Source organism: Nyctereutes procyonoides, unplaced genomic scaffold (assembly GCF_905146905.1).
Source record: "Nyctereutes procyonoides isolate TBG_1078 unplaced genomic scaffold, NYPRO_anot_genome, whole genome shotgun sequence".
Taxonomy (NCBI): Eukaryota; Metazoa; Chordata; class Mammalia; order Carnivora; family Canidae; genus Nyctereutes; species Nyctereutes procyonoides.
Window position 1 is genome coordinate 47,573,202 of NW_026575049.1, and position 22,267 is coordinate 47,595,468.

General features: G+C 35.6%; 1 protein-coding gene across 5 annotated transcripts in view; it reads left to right on the plus strand.

Annotated features, from left to right (window-relative positions):
* The window catches only part of PPM1B (protein phosphatase, Mg2+/Mn2+ dependent 1B), a 78,029-nt gene that overhangs the window by 48,615 nt on the left and 7,147 nt on the right, over positions 1-22,267 (plus strand). For 3 of the 5 annotated variants that reach the window (XM_055327961.1, XM_055327959.1, XM_055327960.1), the window contains exons 2-5: positions 5,021-5,880; positions 13,305-13,422; positions 16,568-16,679; positions 17,063-17,120. In XM_055327961.1, the coding sequence (XP_055183936.1) occupies positions 5,035-5,880; positions 13,305-13,422; positions 16,568-16,679; positions 17,063-17,120 (1,134 nt within the window). In that variant the 5' untranslated portion in view covers positions 5,021-5,034. The remainder of the gene's footprint in view (positions 1-5,020; positions 5,881-13,304; positions 13,423-16,567; positions 16,680-17,062; positions 17,121-22,267) is intronic. The other 2 variants (XM_055327962.1, XM_055327963.1) reach the window with 2 other exon arrangements.

Consider the following 22,267-nt stretch of genomic DNA (forward strand, 5'->3'; position numbering starts at 1 on the left):
GTAAACATCTGAAACCTTTTAAGTGATTTTAAAAATGTGACTGCCTGGGGCACCTGGCTGACTTAGTCAGTAGAGCATGTGATTCTTGATATCCAGTTTGTGAGTTTGAGCCTCACGTTGCTTGGAGTTTACCTAAAAAAAAATCATAGTAAAAATTAAAAAAAAATTAAAATGTGATTGCTTAAAGTGATTTAAGCAAATTACTTAGAGTAAATAAAAAGATGAGGAGTCCTCAATCTTCCATGTATGAGAACCTCTTTTAAAATATCATTTGTCAGATTCTTAACTTTATGGTACAATTATTATATATTGATTGAAAAAGTAAGTAATATCATGCTGCTGTAGTTTCACTAATGTGTTTTCTTCAAAGAAGGCAACGGAAAAAGACAAATGTATTCAGTCTTTAGATAATGCTTCCTATGCCTACATTCTTAGTCTTGTCAAAAGTCTGTGGCCCATAGAGTTGTATACATCACTGATCTCTAAATATTGGTATGAGGAACAAGCCATTAGTATTAAGTTTTTAAAAATTAGAACTTCCATTTATTGTCTTTCATCTTGGAAAAGGCAAATTGCATTTAGCACAGTGATCAACACTGGCTTCCCACACTGTTAGTAGGTCAGATGTGCTGATGAGAGATCTAAAGCATTTTCACTTTCTCACTTGTATTTGTTGTGGTATCGCATTTACGTTTACATGTGATCATGTTGATTTCCATATGATCAGGTTTTAATGAGGCTGTCTTCAGAACGTGAGCAAGTGATAAATTAGATTTATCAAAAAATTAGATTGATTGTAATTATAATAAAGCACAGAGGCATACATATAAAAAATGTTAGAACTCCTAATTCCAGTATAAGCTCTCATCTCATTCTGGGGTAAAAACTATGATATAATCAGATCTGAAATATCAAATGCAAAAATATCTGCAATTGTCGAAGAAGATTGTTTAAAATATGGATCTGTATTATTGAAACTGTACTTGCCTGAGTTTCCACTGTTGCTTATATGTAGCTAAATGATAGCATGAAACCATAACAAGTTAGTAAGACATTTAAAAATAAGGCGTTCTGAGTATAAAAAACCTTTGTGAGGTTATAAATGTTTATAAGGCCCTTTGAGGTTTCTTGTTAAGCAGTAAAGGACAGAAAACCCTACCACTGGGGATGGTTCACAATAGCACTGTTTTATAATTTTAAAAAATGAGAAGCAACTCAAATATTCATCGATAGGACAATGAATAAAAATTGTACACAAGTGGCATATCTTGAGTTATGGCTCTGCATCATTGTGCATCAATCTCAGAAATATAGTGGTGAGCCAAATATACTAGAATAACATGTACTTCACATCAATGTATATTGTCAAACATTTGAAACTAAACAATTATACCTCAAATGGTTAAACCTCAGTGGTTACTAATGATAAAATTCAGGATAATTGGAAGCTTCTGTGGTCTTGATAATGTTCTTTCTTAAATTGTATGGTGGGCACATAGGTGTTCATTTTATTACTCTTTAGATATATGTATACATTATGTAAACTCATGTATGATATTTCATGTTTAAAAAATTAGGGACGCCTCGCTGGCTTAATCAGAAGAGTTGACTCTTAATGTTGGGGTTGTGAGTTTGAGCCCCACACTGGGTGTAAGAGACTACTTAAATATAAGTAGAGATGCCTGGGTGGCTCAACGGTCGAGCGTCTTCCTTCGGCTCAGGGCATGATCTCAGGGTCCTGGGATCAAATAAAGTCTTTAGGGGCACCTGGGTGGCTCAGTCAATTAAGCATCCAACTCTTCAGCTCAGGTCTTGATCTCAGCGTCATGAGTTCAAACCCCACTTTGGGCTTCACATTGGTTGTAGAGCCTACTTAAATAAATAAATAAAATAAAATCTTAAATTTGTGAAGGAATGCAGTCCCTGATAAAGCCAATAGGTGACCTATGCTCAGTCAGATACTCGTTTCTTGGACTGAACCCTGAGCATGTGACTTTCAGAGGGAAACAGGTAGGAATCATAGCAGTGAGAGCAGCTGTGGGCAAGCAAGGCCATTCTTGGTGTAACTTTCACAGTGTTTGGCTCCTTTGTTTGGTACTGGAGTGTGGGGTACTCATTTGATGGTTTTCTAAGCTGGCTTTCTAGGCTCCTTTTTTCTTCTTTCTATTGAAGACCCCTTCTTCCTTTTCTCCTTTCTTTATTCCTAACTTAAAAACAAATTTGGAAATAGAAATTTCTAAACTATTGTTTTAATCTTTGAAAGGAGGAGTTCTTGTGAATTTTGAACCTCTTGTCAAAATGAAAAACAGAGATGACAACACATTTTTTTTTCATAACTGATAGATGGGATTGAAAAGTGACCTGGCTGGCTTTGTTGGAAGAGTGCAGTTCTTCATCTTGTAGGTAGTGAATTCAAGCCCTCCATTAGGTGTAGAGATTACAGAAAATATAAATATATTTAAAAACTTTAAAAATATTAAAAATAAACTCTAAAAAAAGAAAAGTGGTTTGATAATTCAGTTCATCTGCATTTAGGCATGATCTAAGTTGTCTTTCTTAGCTGAAATAGCAATTAAAAACAGGAATCTAAACTAAAATGTACTTAGAACTAGGCTTTCAATTGTATCACAGTATTAAAACTGTTAAAAAAGGGCAGCCCTGGTGGCGCAGCGGTTTAGCGCTGCCTGCAGCCCAGGGTGTGATCCTGGAGACCCCATATCGAGTCCCACGTCGGGCTCCCTACATGGAGCCTGCTTCTCCCTCAGCCTGTTTCTCTGCCCCCCCCCTCTCTCTCGCTCATGAATAAATAAATAAAATCTTTTAAAAAATAAATAAATAAATAAAACTTAAAAAATAAATGTGTTCTTATATTGCTATCAATACAGAATATAATTTTGTATTATACTTAGGTGAAAAGTAATTTTATGTATATTTTAAATCTTTCAGAATTCTTTTATAAATATTTGTATATGTAATTAGTATAGTATTCTATAACTCATGAAAAATTATAGAATTGCTATAATTTATAAATATATACATGATGGTTCATCAGGATTTTACAAATAGAGATACATAAGTTTTATTCATTCATTCATTTTTAAAGATTTTGTTTATTTATTCATAGAGATACAGAGGGGTGCGGTGGGGCAGAGACACAGGCAGAGGGAGAAGCAGGCTCCATACAGGAAGCCTGATGTGGGACTCGATCCCAGATCTCCAGGATCACACCCCAGACTGCAGGATCACACCCCAGACTGCAGGCGGCACTAAACCGCTGTGCCACCAGGGCTGCCCGAGATACATAAATTTTATTGTAAAGTTAGGTTAATGGTCATAGCTGGAAAAAGTAACTTAAAAAGATACCTAGATCCAAATGAAAGTCAGTTAATTTAGATTAGTGCCTCTCAAAATGTGATTCTTCAGTTGTCAGCATGTTCTTCTCAAGGTCCCTATGTTAGAATACTGAAAAACAAATCTTTGGGTGTGTGGTGGATGTGCTGTGGAATCTTTATAGTTTTACTGTTTCAAGTACTGTTCTGAGTATACTACATCAACTTGTTCTTCACTGCAACCCTGTGAAGTGTAGGTACTATTGTTACTCCCATTTGACAGAGGGGAAGAGAAGGTACAAATGACTAATTCACAGGAGGAATTTGAGGTACAAGTGACTAAGAAACTTAGTCAAGGTCACACAGCTAGTGAGTATTAGGCCAGGATTGTAGGTGGGAGACTACCAGGGCATCTGCGTGCTTATTCGGAGAACAACTGCTTCAGTCCAAGTCATCTGAAATTGCAAAAGCTTTATTCTAAACTAACAGTAAAGTCCGGAGAAAGAGGGATGCATAGTGGTACTTTATAGTCCTGTCTGTAGTTTGTAAGTCTCTGTCAGTACCGAGTAAAAATCGTCCTGATGTTTCTTCATGGATTATAAAACTCAGCAATCTTAACTGTGTTCTGTAAGCACATCATTAAAGTTGAATTGTTTTTAACAGAATCCAAGTAATAGATTTCAGTCAATCCAAGTTTGTAATTTGATAAACACTAAAACTTTGATAAAGTCAAATGTTTATAGAATGAAGATCTTTTGTTTTTTTTAAAAAATATTTTGTTTATTTGATACAGAACAAGCAGGGGGGGAATGGCAGGCAGAGGGAGAGGGAGAAGCAGGCTGTCCACTGAGCCCTTATGTGGGGCTTAATCTGGGACCATGACCTGAGCCGAAGGCAGATGCTTAGCTGACTGAGCCATTCAGGAGCCCTGAGATTTTGTTTTGTTTTGTTTTAAAGATTTATTTATTTATTCATGAGAGACACAGACTAAGAGAGGCAGAGACACAGGCAGAGGGAGAAGCAGGCTCCTTACAGGGAGCCTGATGCAGGACTCAGTCCTGGATCCCAGGATCACGACCTGAGCCAAAGGCAGGTGCCCAACTACTGAGCCACCCAGGTGTCCTGAGATTTTGTTTTAATTGAATTTTACAGTTGTTGTCTTAATCACTATCCTACAGTATCTTACAATACATGCATTTGGAAGTATTTCTGAACTATACCAAAGTACCTTAATATATTAGAAAAGATGCCACACCATTCTGAATATTCTCATGAGACAGTCTTCTGTATTGAACCCCAGAGTTATCTTATAAATTGAATATTTAAGAAAACTTAACTGGTAGTGTCTGTTAGTTTTCCTTTCCTGGAACTGTGGTTCTCAACTTACTGCACATCTAAGTCACCAGAGAGGCTTAAAAAAAAAAAAAAACAAAACGATATCTGGGTCCCAACCCTAGAGATTCTGATTTAATTGGTCTGATGATTCTAATGTGCTAGGACTGAAAAACCACTGTTCTAGAATAAGGATGTATGGGGAAATTTTCTTGGTTTCTTTTTTGTTATTCCAGTAAATTCAGATAATACTGAAAAATATACTTCAGATAGGAGTTACCAGAGAACAGATGGAATATTGTAGATTAAATCTGACAGATTTAAACATATAATCCTTGACCATTTTTGTTTTCTTTCAGATACATTATTAAACATGGGTGCATTTTTGGATAAACCCAAAACTGAGAAACATAATGCTCATGGTGCTGGGAATGGTTTACGTTATGGCCTGAGCAGCATGCAAGGATGGAGAGTAGAAATGGAAGATGCACACACGGCTGTTGTAGGTATTCCTCATGGCTTGGAAGACTGGTCATTTTTTGCAGTTTATGATGGTCATGCTGGATCTCGAGTAGCAAATTACTGCTCAACACATTTATTAGAACACATCACTAATAATGAAGACTTTAGGGCAGCTGGAAAATCAGGATCTGCTCTTGAGCCCTCCGTGGAAAATGTCAAGAATGGCATCAGAACTGGCTTTTTGAAAATTGATGAATACATGCGTAACTTTTCAGACCTCAGAAATGGAATGGACAGAAGTGGTTCGACTGCAGTGGGGGTCCTGATTTCACCTAAGCATGTCTACTTTATCAACTGTGGTGATTCACGTGCTGTTCTGTATAGGAATGGACAAGTCTGCTTTTCTACCCAGGATCACAAACCTTGCAATCCAAGGGAGAAGGAGCGAATCCAAAATGCAGGAGGCAGTGTAATGATACAACGTGTTAATGGTTCATTAGCAGTGTCTCGTGCTTTGGGGGACTATGATTACAAGTGTGTTGACGGCAAGGGCCCAACAGAACAACTTGTTTCTCCAGAGCCTGAGGTTTATGAAATTTTAAGAGCAGAAGAGGATGAATTTATCATCTTGGCTTGTGATGGGATCTGGGATGTTATGAGTAATGAGGAGCTCTGTGAATTTGTTAAATCTAGGCTTGAGGTATCTGATGACCTGGAAAATGTGTGCAATTGGGTAGTGGACACTTGTTTACATAAGGTATGTAAGTCTTTTTGTTATAATTAAAATACCATTAATTTTGAAAAGGCATGGTGAGTAAAAGTAACCAAACTTAAATTTTAAAAACTTTTCATTAGGGAAAAACTGTATGTCTTTAAATTCTTTTTTTCACCAGAAATAATTTTTTTCCATATTTGTTTGCCCCACCCTTCTTCTAATTCAGAAATTAAGTTGAATAAATTTGTGGCATTTGTTGTCATTTAGTACTTTATGGCTTTTGTTGTGGCAAAGGCATCTGTATAGAAGTGTGCCTTTCAATTTAAATTCTCAGTATTGGCAATAGCAGTCTTATGCCTAATTTTGAAGTAATTTGATGAACTATGTATATGGTATATTTCTGTACTAGATATACAAAAGATCAAAAGCCATGTGTCATATGGGAAGGTACACCAGAGACCTAGGCTAAGTCAAGTTTTATAATTTAGATCTGAGCCTCCTAGCAGCTTAAAATGAAAACCGAAGTAAAAGTATGACTTGTATATTTCTTATCATTTAGTAAAAGAAACTGTTTCTTAGCAACAGAAGCAAAAAGACATTTACATGTGGCTCTATGTAACTGGTAGAAAATATCGTAGAAAATAGAAAATATCTTAACTTCTGGTAGAAAATATCTTCTGTAGAAGATATTAGGATTCTTTTCATATGGATGTTTTTTTCATCACTAATGATTAAAAACCAAAGACTAAAATAAAATATAATGTTGTGAAGGATTCCTGTGGATCAGGAACATTTAATTTAGTTTTGTAATTTTCTGTGAATCTTAACTGTATACAATAATAGGGAAAGCAAATCCAAACTAAGACATATTTGGCAATTCCCTTGAATGTGTTTAAAGTATTAGTTTCAAGTGGGTTTTTGACAGTGCCTATGTAATGCTCAGTTAAAATTTGAATTATCTGGCCAGTGCCTAGAATATGTGAGCATACAAGACTGATTGAAAAGATATCAAGGCAAATCTAACCTTTGGTTATATGAAATAAAGGTTTTGACTTACTTATTCTGTCTAGATTAGAACTGTTCTGTCTCCCAACCACATAAGTTGCCTTGGAAGGTACAGACATAGCCAGAAAGTTTCTGAACAAGGATGTCTGAGTCTGTGGAAATACCCAGGTTTTGGCAGAGTCAACTTCTTTTCCATAGAATGGGAGGAGACTACTTCAGATAGAGAAAATTTAAGGGCTGGTGTTTCCAGTTGGCAGCTTTTTTCTGAAAGAATATTAAATGATGGCTCCTTTATTAGCTTTTCGATTTTTTTTTTCCTTAAGCATACTGTATACTTTTTTTTACTTATCTGGGTAGGTTAAGTATGAAAGTATCAGTAGTTGTGGTGATTGAATAGGCTCTAAAAATGTTTTCTCCTTGGACTCTAATGGAGAGATTCTGACCTGCAACTTTTTGAGACAAAAGCAAGATGTTTTTTGCTTGACTAGCAGACAAAACAGCATTTTCCCTGATTCTAAAACAAGTATATACTTATTATTGAAAAAAATTCCAGGTAATCCAGAACATATAAAAAAACATTCAAAAACTTTGCCACTAACCTAAGTTGGCTGCATTCACTGTGTGGCATATATCTTTCCAGTCTTTTTTGCCTGCCTGTGAGTATGTAAAAAATTATATTTGTTACTCGACAGTATACTTTTTTGTTCAACAGTATGTTGTAGAGAGATCTCCATATCTATAGGTATCAGTCTAAATCATTTGTCATGGTTGCATAGTATTTTGTTGGGAAAATGGCATGTAGTTTTGAAGGAATAGCCAAAATCTATTAGGTCTGTAATTTTGGAGTAAAAAACAAGTTTGTATTGTGGATAAACTGCACTGTTCTTTCCAGTGAAAGGATGTTACTTTTCAGGAATTTTGACCCCACCCTTCTGAATGGGGTTGAAATGATTCTGGCAGTGTATCTTTGCTTGACAACTTTTTTCAGTGATTAAATATTCCTGTTGATGGTATTAAATATCCCAGATTTCTAGAATCTCAGAAATGATAAATGATAGTAATAGGGACAAGAGGTTGGAACATAATGATTCATTCAATTTTAGTGGAAGTTGACCACTGTGGTTCCTTTGAATGAAGCTGCATTCAAATTGAAATCAGATTTTTTGTCTTTTTTTTTTTTTTAAGATTTATTTATTCATTCATTCATTCAGAGAGAGCGAAGAGAGAGGCAGAGACACAGGCAGAGGGAGAAGCAGGCTCCATGCAGGAAGCCCGATGTGGGACTCGATCCTGCGTCTCCAGGATCACACCCCGGGCTGCAGGCGGCGCTAAACCGCTGCGCCCCCGGGGCTGCCCTTGTTTGTCTTTTTTAATTAGAGTGCTCATGCCCTGGAAGGTGAAGGGGCAGAGGGAGGGGAGAGAGAGAATCTCAAACATACTCCCCACTGAACGCAGGGCTGAGACAGGGCTCTATCTCACAACCTGAGATCATGATCTAAGCTGAAATCAGGAGTCAGATGCTTAACTGACTGAGCCACCTCGGTGCCCCAAATTGAATTCCGTTTTGAGAAGCTTAGTTTAACTTTGGTGTTGAAACATACAGACCTAAGAATATTTTGAACCTTTACCTGTTACTTAATGGATTTAAATATTAAACCTCTTATCCATTTCTGTTTTTCTAACTCCATAATTTTCTCATTCCACTTGTTTGTAGTATAAAACCAAGGGTTAACAATATTATAAAACCGTATGATTAAAATAGAATATGATTGCTTTGAACTTAGTCTGAAAGATTGAATACAAAATTTTAAAATCCACGGAAAGCACTTAGCTCATTGCTTGGCACTTAGTGATTGCTCAGTAGGTGCTAGCTTCTTCAAGAGGAGAGAGAGAGAGGGAGGGAGGGAGGGAGGGAGGGAGGGACAGCAGATCCAGTTTTTAAGTGGAAGTTTTCCTGACAATAGATTTAAATGATGTGTTAATATTTTCTAACATTTCTAAGACTTATCATGCCCTAATTGTTTACAAGCACTTTTATATATTAACTAATGAACTCCTGGGAGATTGTGATCATTGTCATAATCACAATAGCTCAGTAAATTATTGTTTTCTGTGAGCCAAATGTTATTCTAAGCACTTTACACATATTTTAATGCATTTAATTTTCACAACGACTATAAAAGGTAGTTAGCATTATTGCTAATGATAATCTTTTTTTCAGGATTTCCACCTAGCAATATGAAGCTGAAAGTGTTGGATGACTCCAGTCGGGCATTACTCTCTAAGATACTTAACTGTAGGAGAGAATAATCCCTAACAAAGGAGCTTTCCCATTTTATTGCCAATGGTAGTAGCTAATTTCAGGTTGCATAGCTATGTAACTTCTGTTTGCATAACCTTTCATAACTTATAAATAACACCCATTTATCCTCCTAGTAACCCTCTGAGATGAACGAAATAAAAATCTGTTTCCAATTTGCAATAAGGAAATAGAAGTTTGACATTAAAAGATAGCTGTAAGGTCATATTTTGATGAGTGTTGAAGCCAAGACTAGAATGCACATTTCTTGATTCAAGTTTGTGTGTCCATTGCCAATGTTTCACAGAGGGTTTGATGAAAAATTTTTCCCAAAGGGAAATACTAAGAGTTTCTTTTTCTTTTTTCACTAATTAACAAGATTAATAAGAACATTTTTAAAAAAGATTTTTATTGATTTATTCATGAGACACAGAGGCACAGACACAGGCAGAAGGAGAAGCAGGCTCCCCATGGGGAGCCTGATGCGGGACTCGATCCTGGGACCCTGGGATCACGACCTGAGCTGAAGGCAGATGCTCAACCACTGAGCTGCCCAGGTGCCCTGAGAACTTTGTGAACATATCCACAGATGTTTGTATTTATGTCCTTTTTAAAAATCTCATCTCCCTTAAGTAGCCACATATATACTAACAAATAATTCTGTGTTTATTTATACAAACATACAGAAGTATAAAGATAGGGTTTTCTTTCCCTCGTTTTTTTGTTTGTTTTTTACAGAAATAGATCATATTATGCATGTTACTTTGCAGCCTGCTTTGTTTTTCCTAAATTGTAAAAGTCAGTGTCCCTTTAAATTGTTCTTTAATTTTTTTTCTTTTAAAATACTATTTGAGGGACGCCTGCGTGGCTCAGCGGTGAAGCATCTGCCTTCGGCTTGGCATGATCCTGGGGTCCCGGGATCGAGTCCCACATCGGGCTTCCTGCATGGAGCCTGCTTCTCCCTCTGCCTGTGTCTCTGCCTCTTTTTCTCTGTGTTTCTAATGAATAAATAAAATCATAAATAAATAAATATATATATATATATATATATATTTGATTTTCCTAAATTCACTTTATATACCACTTATCAGAAGCTTATTTATTTTAAAACACGAAATTGTACCTGATAGTTGGATAAAATTGAGGGAAAATAACTTATTTTCCAAAGGCAGCACCATTCCAGATTAGTAATACAACATGGGAAATGTACACTCCCCCAAAACTGTTTAGCTCTAAACTCAGGAGTTTTTCTGTTACAGGTTTCAGAAAATAAAATTCTAAATACTGCAAAAGTAGACATAGATAGTATTTGGGGTGTGGTTGGGTATTTTGGAGTATAGAAGAGAATGAGTATAAAAATATAGTCTATAGTGTAGCAATTTGCAAATTTTCTTGGTCACATGGTGCTTGAGTATCTCAGAGTTTTTTTGCAATGCTACTTAGCCATATAAATAGTTAGCAGATACAAGTATTATATAGTTAGAGCCAACAGTTACATACTAATGAGATATGTGTACCTGTTGGTCACTGCATAGTTTCTCAAATCTTGGAATCATTGCCCAAAGCTACCCTCATTTCATGTATCACATTGATTTTCTTTTCTTTATAAATTTTTTTAAGATTTATTTATTTATGATAGACATAGAGATTGAGAGAGAGAGAGAGAGAGAGAGAGAGAGAGGCAGAGACACACCAGAGGAGGGAGAAGCAGGCTCCATGTTGGGAGCCCGACACGGGACTCGATCCCGGGACTCCAGGATCACGCCCTGGGCCAAAGGCAGGAGCTAAACCCCTGAGCCACCCAGGGATCCTTCTTTCTTTTCTTTTCCTTTTTCTTTTTCTTTTTCTTTTTCTTTTCTTTCTTTTCTTTCTTTCACTTATTTATTCATGAGAGACAGAGAGAGAGAGAGGCAGAAACACAGGCTGAGGGAGAAGCAGGCTCCATGCAGGGAGCCCAATGCGGGACTTGATCCCAGGACTCCAGGATCATGCCCTGGGCCAAAGGCAGGCGCCAAACCGCTGAGCCACCCAGGGATCCCCATCACATTGATTTTCTTTGGGACTTGCTTTTTAATCTTAGCTACTCTCAGAACCCTGGCTTTGAAAAAATAGCACATCATTGAGAGGAATATAGTGTTACCAGTTGTTGAACTGAACTTCATGCTAGTTTGAAGGGTGTCCACAGATGTGAAGTATCACTCTCTTTCCCCTCATTTTTAATATCTCAGTATATCATAGTACCCTGTGCCTTTTTTTTTTTTTTTTAAGATTTATTTATTTGTTTTAGAGCCAGGGAGGGAGAGGAAGAGAGAACCTTAAGCAGGCTCTAAGCTGAATGTGGAGCCTGGGGGTTGGGGGTGATTCAATCCCATGACCTCAAGATTACAACCTGAGCTGAAACCCAGTCATTGCTCAACTGACTGGCCACCCAGGCACCCCTGAAAGTCATCTTTATGTAGAAATAGAAGAAGCATCATTGAAATCACACATAGCTGAGGTGTAAATGTAAATTATTTCCTTTTAAAAAAATTATTTCCTTTAGTTTTTGATATTTAAACTTCCTGAAACTGTATTTCAGTTAATTTCTTAATTGATAAGATATAATTTTATAACATAAAAAACTAGTGGAAATTGTGTACGTGTGTGTGTGTATCTTTAATATATAAGGTATAAAGCTTTTGCCTGACTTGAATTTATGTGGTCAACCCTGATTCCTATAGAATGAATGTATTGGCTCTTTTAGGGGTGGAGGGAGGAAGGGTGCTATTTGGAACCATTGTGTGTTTGTGCAGATATATATATACACATACAGCCAATACATTATTTCTAATATGAAGGTCTTGGTGGATTTTATTAGAGAATGAAATTAGTTTGGGCCTGTCCTGATTTTTTGGAAATCCTGATTTTTTTTTTTTTCAGATATGGAGAATCTGGTTATATACTCAGGATATTTTTTTCCTACTAAAGCATGGGAGTCTGTGGAAAGAGTTATTCTTTTTTGAAGCTTCCTTAAGGCCTAAACTCCATCGTCTTCAAGCTTTACTACATTGAGTTTAGGAGGTGGTGGCAAAAGTTTTTCAAGTCCTTTGTGTATTTTTTGGCTGTGTTATATGGGTTTTCAAAAAGGTGGCAAATCTGAACCAAACAATCTCTGCCTAATCCTGGCCATAATGACTGACAAGACAAGATTGGGTATGGCCTTGGCTTTTTTTCGCTTGGGTTGGCAAACTGCACCATCAGACAGAGTGCCTACCACCTACATTGACTTTGGTTTTTTTAGAGTGGTAAAAAAAAAAATGAGGGGGTGGGTTGAAAAAGTCACTATTCCAAGTCACTGGTGTAAGAGACTCAGTTAAAGTAATATACCTATAGGAAAAGTTATGAGAAAAATTTAAATTTATTTCTCATAAGCTCATGGTAATGGTGCTACTTTTTAAAATGTAGATCATTTGTCTGTGGAAGTGCAATTACCAAGGCAGCAGTAAAATTTGTCCCTAAGTTAGCAGTTTTAGCTTCCCTCTGCAGACTCTGATACTATTTGTGATTCTGTATAACAACCTGAGGTCTCTTCTTCAAAAGTTATTATATCTGACTATATAGTATCTCAGCCATCCAGTTACATTCCATTGTTTGCTGCTTGATTCTCAAAAGAGTTTACAATCTGTTTTCTACTCTGCTTGTAATTGTTCAGTATAGTATCTTGGGCATCCTAATGAGTAATTTTCAGCTATGTTAAATGCAATAGAGTTTTGCTAACATTGCTCTGATGCAGGTTAATTAGCTAGGTGAAAATTGCACACATGTTTGGGAATGTGTGTTTGGGTGTAAGCCACTTTAGGAATATGCAGTCTTGAGTGGCAAACAGTTTAGAAGATGTAATATATATGAAGATATCTTCCTTTCTTAGGTTGTAGAGTGCTGGTGGGTAAGAATAGGTATACAGAATTAAAAGTCATAAAATAATTACAGATCTACTCATATCTAGAGATCTTGTTTCTTCAGGGAATGCTTCAGATAGTTCTTTGGAATGGAAATGAATGTGTACATTCTGGTGATCTAAATAAACTATAATTGCTTAATGTAATTAACTTTTGAGTTAAATAATAGAAAGTTGCTGGACTGTGGAAATAGAATTCTTTCTTTTTCTTTCTTTAATATACAGGGAAGTCGAGATAACATGAGTATTGTTCTAGTTTGCTTTCCAAATGCTCCCAAGGTCTCAGATGAAGCAGTGAGAAAAGATTCAGAGCTGGATAAGCACTTGGAATCACGGGTTGAAGGTAAGAAAGGTGCCTTTTTTTTTTTTTTTTTTCATTTAGAAGGAAAGGAAAGGTATTCTCTCTTGTTTATCAAATAGTTCTTTTAGAATTAGGAAAAAAAAAAAGACAATTAAGTATTTCAAAACAAGGCCTTAAAATAAACATGCATCTGTCTACTGAGATTTACTATCACATCTTGGACCAGTGTGTGGGAATTTATTGGCAGGGAGAAGACAAATATATCTATTATACTACTAAAGAGAAACATTGAAAATAGTCTGTAAAAGCTTGTTATTTTATTTCCCCTTTCCCTGATTATACTCTTAGTGAAGAGTCCAGTGAAATTTGCCTCAGGGCTTATGAATATCAAATGCTGTCATTCCACCAACAGTAATTCTCCCCTCCCAAGTTAATCTAGAAATTCATGATACCATATGTTTTTATCTTACTGATAAGAGTCAGCATTGATGTTGTGAAAGATTATTGATTTACAGTTGACCCTTGACCAGCGTGGGAGTTGGGGGTGCAGACACACCCACCCATCCCCACTTTCCCCTTCCACTCTCCCCCTCAGTTGAAAATGTGCATATAAGGGGTGCCTGAGTGGCTTAGTCTTGAGCGTCTGCCTTTGGCTCTGGTCATGATCCTAGCATCTTCCTGGGATAGAGCCCCTTATCCAGCTCCCTGCTCAGTGGGGAGGCTGTTTCACCCTCTTTCTCTGCCTCTCCCTCTGCTTGTGCTTGCTTGCTCTCAAATAAATAACTAAAACATTAAAAAAAAATGTGCATATAAGTTTTGACTCTCCCAAAGCAATAGTCTATTGTTGACTGGAAGCCTTACTGATAAATAGTTGGTTAACACATATTTTGTATGTTCTATGTGTTATATGCTCTATTTTTCCAAAAGTAAGCTAGAGAGAAGAAAATGGTAAGAAAATCATAAAGAGGGCAGCCCCGGTGGCTCAGTGGTTTAGCGCTGCCTTCAGCCCAGGGTGGGATCCTGAAGACCCGGGATTGAGTCCCATGTCAGGCTCCCTGTATGGAGCCTGCTTCTCCCTCTGCCTGTGTCTCTGCCTCCCTCTCTCTCTCTTTCTCTCTCTCTATGTCCCTCATGCATATATAAATAAAATCTTTAAAAAAAATCATAAAGAGAAAATACATTTACAGTACCTTACTGTATCGAAAAATATCCCCATATAAGTGGACTGACACAGTTGAAACCTAAGTTGTTCAAGTATCAACTGTACTTCTTTTAACTTTATTTTGCGATAGTTTTTTTTTTTTTTTGCAATAATTTTAAACTTACAGAAAAATTGAAAAAATAGAGAGAGCTCCCATGGACAATGTGTAGTACCTTTTACCTAGATTCTTCATTTGTTTACATTATAATTGACTTCTCTACTTTCTATAACATGCTCATTCTTTCCTCCCCCTATGTCTGTCTCTGTCTCTCCTTTTCATTGTGGCAATCTCTGGAGAAATATTTGGTGTCATAACTAAGAGGGTGTCACAAACCTGTAGAGACTAGAGGCCAGGGATATGGCTTAATATTTTGCAGTACACAAGACCGCCTGTATGATAAAAATTTGTCTGGTCCAAAAGGTCAATAATGCCAAGGCTGAGAAATCCTGTATTAGTATAAGGAGAAATCTTTATACAAGTATAAGGCACAAAAGATACTGTCCTGCCTTTAAGAAGCTTACAGTCTGTGATACAGTAAACATCATATACATGGAAGCATGTAGCAGTGCACCTACTTCTGGCTTGGGTTGGAGAAGAATTTGAAAAAGTGACATATGAAGTTGAAACCTGAAGAATGAACATGACTGACCTATACAAAATGGATTGGTTGGAATGGCATAAAAAGTGTTTCAAATCAAAGGGAAAGCATATATGAAGATCTAGAAGTAGGAGAAGGCTTCTCTGCCTTTGGAGATAGGGGAGTCAGGGGCAGAGTTGAATGGGAGTGGTGAAAGTTAAGGTCATGGCAAGGGGTTCATGAGGCACAGCAGCTGCTAAGGACATTGCTATTTGTTGTCTTAAAGTAAATTGGCCTCATCTGATTTTTGAGGACTTTATGTCTTAATACTGGCCAAATAATCATGCTCTAAAGATGTATTTTCCATAAATTGTAAATATAAATGGAATGTGTAAATGTTTTATTTTGTTCTAAGCTTTAGCAAGTTCTGTGATTTATTTTCCTTTTTTTATTTTAAATTGTTGTGGAACATAACTACTTTAGGATCAAAAGTCTTATAAAACAGCATGGATGGACCTAGAAGGTATTATGCTAAGTAAAATAAGACAATGTTTTCACTTTATGTGGAACCTAAAAAAGCAGAAACAGACTCATAGGTGTGGTCAGAGGAAGGATAGGAGACTAGGTGAATTGGGGAGTAAGAGGTACAAACTTCCAGTTACCATAGAGGTCACAGGGCTGACCTCTATTCCAGCATAAGGAATACAGTCAGTGATATTATATTGTATTAACATTGTATGGTGACTCCACTTAACTACAGCCAGTATTTTGTAATATTTAAAATTGTTGAATCATGGTGTTGTACGTCTGAAACTAGTATGTTAGCTGTCTTCAATTTAAAATAACCTTATAAAATTCCTAATTTTTCTCCTTCTCTTTACAATCCTTATTTATCTAATCTACCACTTTTTTTGTAATTATAGCGTTAATAACTTTTGTCTTATTTTTTTAATTTTTTAAAACATTTTTAAAATTCACTTTGCCAACATTAGCTCATCATATATTATTCTTACATAAAATTAGATCAGAGTGTTTTTCCATATAGCTGTACTATGTTCAGAGGGATCATTTTTAGTGATATACACCATTTCACTCAGTGGCTATACCAAAATTTTCTTAACTGTCCCTGTATTGTTGAACATTTCACTTCTTCCAGTTTTTACTTTTATGTATGCAAATAACTTTTTATATTTCTTTTATTCTTGTGTGATAGTAAGATAGTTTGCTTTTTTTTTACATTTTAAAATTGATACTACAAAAACTAATACACTATATGTTAACTAACTTGAATTTAAATTTAAAAAAAAGAAAATAAATAAAATTTATACTTCCAAATACTTCCCCTTGTTTCACTCTCTGAACTCTGAGTTAACACATTAATTTAGGAATTCTTTTTAAAAACTTGCAGAAATTATGGAGAAGTCTGGTGAGGAAGGAATGCCTGATCTTGCCCATGTCATGCGCATCTTGTCTGCAGAAAATATCCCAAATTTACCTCCTGGGGGAGGCCTTGCTGGCAAGTAAGTAGAACAAAAAGAACTAATTTTGAGTTCATTTATAATTAGTAATTAAGTAATTTTGAGGAAGAAGTATATCAATTATCTAAAGATAAGATGGCATGATGGTTCTTATATTAGAGAAGAAAAATTTCATCCAAAGGGTTTTTTTAAAGGGAATTATTTATCACAAGCTTTGAAGGTGAAAGTCTTCCTTTCCTTTTTAAATGAGAATCAGTGGCTTATGCTGAATCAAATTCTAAGTGAAATGTAGAAACTGTGTTCTTGCCAAGCATTTAGTGTGACAGTTCATTTTTGAGGATAGTCAAGATGAAGTATTATTTTAAATATTCAGAAGCTTAGTAATTGTGTGTAACTTAATAAAACTAAAGCATAATTTTTTTTAGGCGCAATGTTATTGAAGCTGTTTATAGTAGGCTGAATCCACATAGAGAAAATGATGGGGTAAGTTTCCTTTTATTTCTTAAGCATTTAAAATAATTTTATAATGTAAATACTAGAGATAATACATTCACATTATGAAATCTATAATTTATTAGTACCTTTCATGTTAAGGAGTCAGTTTAAGGAAATGTCTAGAAATAGAGGTAGAGATACAGTTCTGTTTTATAGATAAGTTTGTTGTCACTTGATGGGCATCAAGTACCTTTTTGTTGGACTGTACTTATTTCTTCCCTGTATGTCTGCCTTTCCTTCTCCTTCTCCCTTAAATCTTAATTTTGAGGTGAAGAACATGCTTTTAAGTATCTGTTTCTCCTTCAGCAGGCTGCTATCATCACTAGACTTAGTGATAGAGAAATGAGCTATTGTTTTAAAGACCTGACTTTCCATGCCCCTGTCTGTCCAGTTGAATACCTAAGGATAATTTCTTTCCTAACCTTTAACGTTGCCACTGTAGATATTTTGTGTTGAACTGAGATAACCATTCTGTTGTATCCTGCTGTGCTTTATCAGAGCAAAACTCTTCCTTTACCTTCCTGAGAAATAGCGATGAGCTGTCAGCTGTACCTCTAGTGTTTTAATCTTTAGTACTAGTAGTAGGAGACAAAACAATGCCTACTCCTTTTTTTTTTTAATCCCCCTACATTTCAAAGTCAGTAATTCGAATAACTATTTTCTCGTAGAGTTTTTGAAGTTTTCTGACATCTGTAAACGAGTAACTTAATTTTTAACATACACACTTGAAAGATTTGGGGGAGCTAAGGTTAACTTGTTGAGAAGAAATAGACACCCTCTGAGTCTCCAGCTCCTTGTGGCAGGTCTTGAGAGAGACATCAGCCACTGGTAGAAATTATGTGTCCTCTCAGTTGTACCGTTTTTGTAGGATTCACTATTACACAGCAATATCCTATCACTTCTTTTTTTCTTAACAATAAAAGTATCCTTACAAAAAGAAAAAAGTTAAAGTTAATACATTTTAGTGAGTTGGATGAAAGTGGTCTGTATATTGCTAATAATGGGATATATATATATATATATATATATATATATATATATATATATATAAAATCTTGGTCTAGAGCAGTGGTTCTGAGTCTTTCTTTTATATCCAGTACCTCAAAGTATTAAGAATTATATCTAAAGTTGTGAAAATTGATTTAAAAATAAAGATACATCATGTGATAGAAAGAACCCAGGTCAGACAAACAAGGACAGAATGTTGACACAACTGAAAAAAGCCCATGGTAACTGGGTGGTGGAGTGGAGAGAGGCTAATCCCTTAGATCACAGGTTCCACACAGCATCCAGCATCATTAGAGGAAATAAGCCCTCAAAAGGTAGTTATTGATTCATTACTAACCATATAAGTAAGTGCTCCTGTTTCTTCATATGCTTGAAAATGTACTCCTGTTATATAATCTTAAAAAATTATCTCATTATACCTTGCTGAATTTCTTCAAGGTCCCTTGAGAAAATTAGCTTTTACTCCAGATAAAATTTTAAGAAACATTTCAAACCCCCCCAATTAACATTAAGTTAATGTTTTAAACTTTTTTAAAAAACAGAAAATACTTCTTATACACAGTAGCTCTATAAAAGTGAATAAACAGCAGAGCCATGAAACTGAAGACAGGCTCAAGGTAAAAAACTGGCCTCGAATACAATTATTACATGACTATGTAAGTTAAGGAGATGCATACTTAATTACCTCTCTATATAAGCTTTCTAGTAACTTCAGCAGATCAAACATGGACAGACCACCATGTGGGGAATTGATGGAGGGAGGAGACTCTACAAAACATCACGCATAGTCCCATCCCCGCCGTCAGTGCTGCAAGCCATGTAGAGATACATGAGTTAAGGAGTAAAATGGTTTATATCATGTAGTAAAGGATAGAAAGAAATTATGAAATATAGAATGTGATTAATTGCCCTGTCAGTTGTACACTTGATTGCTGGAAAAGTCAGATTTTTGCAGAGAAAAGAGATGGGAATGATTAGAATGACAGAAATGAAATGAGGAGGATGATAGTTCAAGTGGATGGGAGAGGCAATAGCAAATTTTGAGCTGTCTTGAAAGGACCTCATTTTGACTAGAGCAGAGAACTGCTGGTGAAAAATAAGAATTTAGGATGCCAGAAGTATTTTTGGAGAGACTGAAGAGGCCTTTTGAACTTTACAGTGAGGAGCCACCATATGTTTGGAGCAGCAGAATGGTAGACTCAGGAATATTGGTGGTATTTTAATCTGTTAGAAACATGTGCAGTGTTAGATTAAAATGATGTTGGCAGTCAGGTAGTGAAGTAATTGCAGAGATCAGATTATAACGTGTAAACTCATTACTCGACAGATACATAGATTGGAGAAACTTCCCTATTTACTATGAAAACTAACTTTTGCAACCCAGAATCCTGTTTCGGGAAATAATACTTAACCCTTTCAGAATAATCATGATCTTTGAAAAATGTTGAACCATAGCAGAAGCAGAAATATACTCAATGTACATTAGCAGAAGTGTCCTCTTAAAAGGAAAAAAAAAAGCAGGAAAAAATGAAGTAACTGACTAATTATAGGTATTTAATTAAATTCTTAGCTCTTAAGCTACCATAGCAGTGAGTTAGACACAGATGTGTTCCATAAATGCTTCTCAGCTTACATCTGTGACCAGGAAGTACAGTGGCAGGAGCCAATAGTTGGGTTTTTTAAAATAAAAATTTTTGTACAGATATTAAAAAAAAAAGAGAATGCTAGTCAGAGTTAATCTGAGATGTATTTAGATTCCTAAGATGTCTGCTTTATATCAGAGATAGACTTACCCTGCTGTGAATGCCTATAGGTAATACCTTTAGAAATAGGGATTCATTTAGCTTTCTTACATTAAAAAAATCTTTTGGATAACATTTCAAAAAGCCAAGTGGAATATATGCCAAATTTTATTTTTTATAATATTCCTTTTTGTTTGTTTTTTTAATTTTAGATTGAGAGTTAGTGAGCGAGAGCACATGCAGGGTGGAGAGGGGCAAAGGGAGAGGGAAAGAGAGAATCCCAAGCAGGTTCCACACACAGGACCCGACACAGGACTGAATCCCATGACCCTGAGATCATGACTGGAGCTGAAATCAAGATGCTTAACCAGCTGAGCCACTCGGCACCCCTATAAGTCAAAAAGTAAAACATTTAAGATATATTCAGAAAACTCACTATTTAGGGGAATCTTCTACTAAAGTTGTTAACTAAATTTGTTTTTTAGTTCAACCTTTTGGAATATGTTCAGAATTCAAGCCTCATGTTGGATGTAGAGATTACAAAAAGAAAATAAAAGCTATTTCATTGATTTAGATTCTGATCTTTAAAATATACCACTAATCAAGTAGCCATATATGTTGATGATTTTGCAAGGGTAAGGACTTGTAGTCATCTAGCTATTGTATATGTGTGTGTGTGTGTGTGTGTGTGTGCACACAATATTATATATATATATATAAAATCATAGGTGTTGTCCTCAACACCCTTCTTTTTACAGATACGACTAAGAGTCAGTGAGAGGAAGTAGCTGGCCTAGTTGCAGAGCTAAAACAAGTCCTACAGCCAGAATTTGAATCTTGTCAGGGTAACTTCAAAAACTATTCTCTATACCTTTCTGTGTTGCCTGAGTTACTTAGATTACATATATATCCATACTCCACCTCTCTTTCCTACCTACAAAAAATAGTTTACTATTCTTTTGCAAATCTCTTTTATAGTCTTAAGATATTCTGGTTTTGATGAGGAATATTTCATACAGTTTTTGAAACTAAGTCAAGTCCAATTTATCAGTTGTTTTTCATTAAAATATATACAGTTTTTATCTGAATCAAAAATCTTTTTAATGCATTCAGATTTTTAAGAAGGAAGGAAAATAAGTAAGGGAGGAAAGACAGGACATTAGCCTATCTCCATAATCTGTTTTCACATTAAGTTTTATATACAGTCTTTTTATTTTGATAATTTCAGATCAATTGTAAACACAGCTGCTTTTACATTTTTATAATCACAATTTCAGGACTATGTGAATATGACTTTTTGTAAATTGTTTCTTTTTCACTTGTCAAAGCATTTTTATGGAGAAGATCTATACTGTTTGAAAATAGCACTAGACTTTAGACTATTTTTAAGGATGGTAGGACATACCGCTTATCTTAGCTATGTGGTCGTAACCACTTAAACAACTCTTCAAAATTATTTCAAATTCATTAAATTTTATATGATCCTAGCAAATAACAGATAGATTCTTTCTTAGTCACTTTAATTTTATCTCATGAACTCATATTTGAGGATTTTTCAGCTCTACAAATTATTCTTAGCTGACAAGCAGAGGATAGAACACCAAAAACACTAAATATTTATATTAGCATTCTTCACTATTTTCTCCATAATTGATTGTTTTAGCTAATCATTTGAAGCATTTTGCTTATGGCAACTGCATTAAAAAATGCTGCAAATTGGGGCACCTGGGTGGCTCAGCAGTTTGGTGCCTGCCTTTGGCCCAGGGCGTGATCCTGAGGTCCCAGGATCGAGTACCGTGTCGGGCTCCCTGCATGGAGCCTGCTTCTCCCTCTGCCTATGTCTCTGCCCCTCTCTGTGTCTCTCATGAATAAATAAATAAAATCTTTAAAAACAAATGCTGCAAATAAATACTAGCCAGTTAAATTTTATCTTTTAAAATGTGCTTAATTTATTTCCCCTTCTGTTTGCTGTCTGATTTATCTATATTCCTATATCTTATTTGGAATAAGGCCGTATTTTCATGAGAGATTTCTTTTAAACTGTGTGTAGATAACAGTGAAACCTTGAAAATTGAAACAGAGGGAAAAGTTCTATATTCTCATCTCCATAATTGCCTTCAGTTTATTTTCCAGAATAATTTTAACCATCCCATCTAATAGGATTTTTTGTCCTATAATTTCATTAGTCTTCCTATATCAAGGAAATATATTGTAGATTTGAATATGAAATAAATTGTGGTCCACTTCAGTAGTTTTAAGCACTATTTCTTTAGTAAGTATCTATTACTATGGGGTACTTAACTTACTATGTTACTTATCATAACATATTCAAAAGAACATCAGAGGGACACTGATGTTAATTACACCTGTATAGAAACCTGAGCT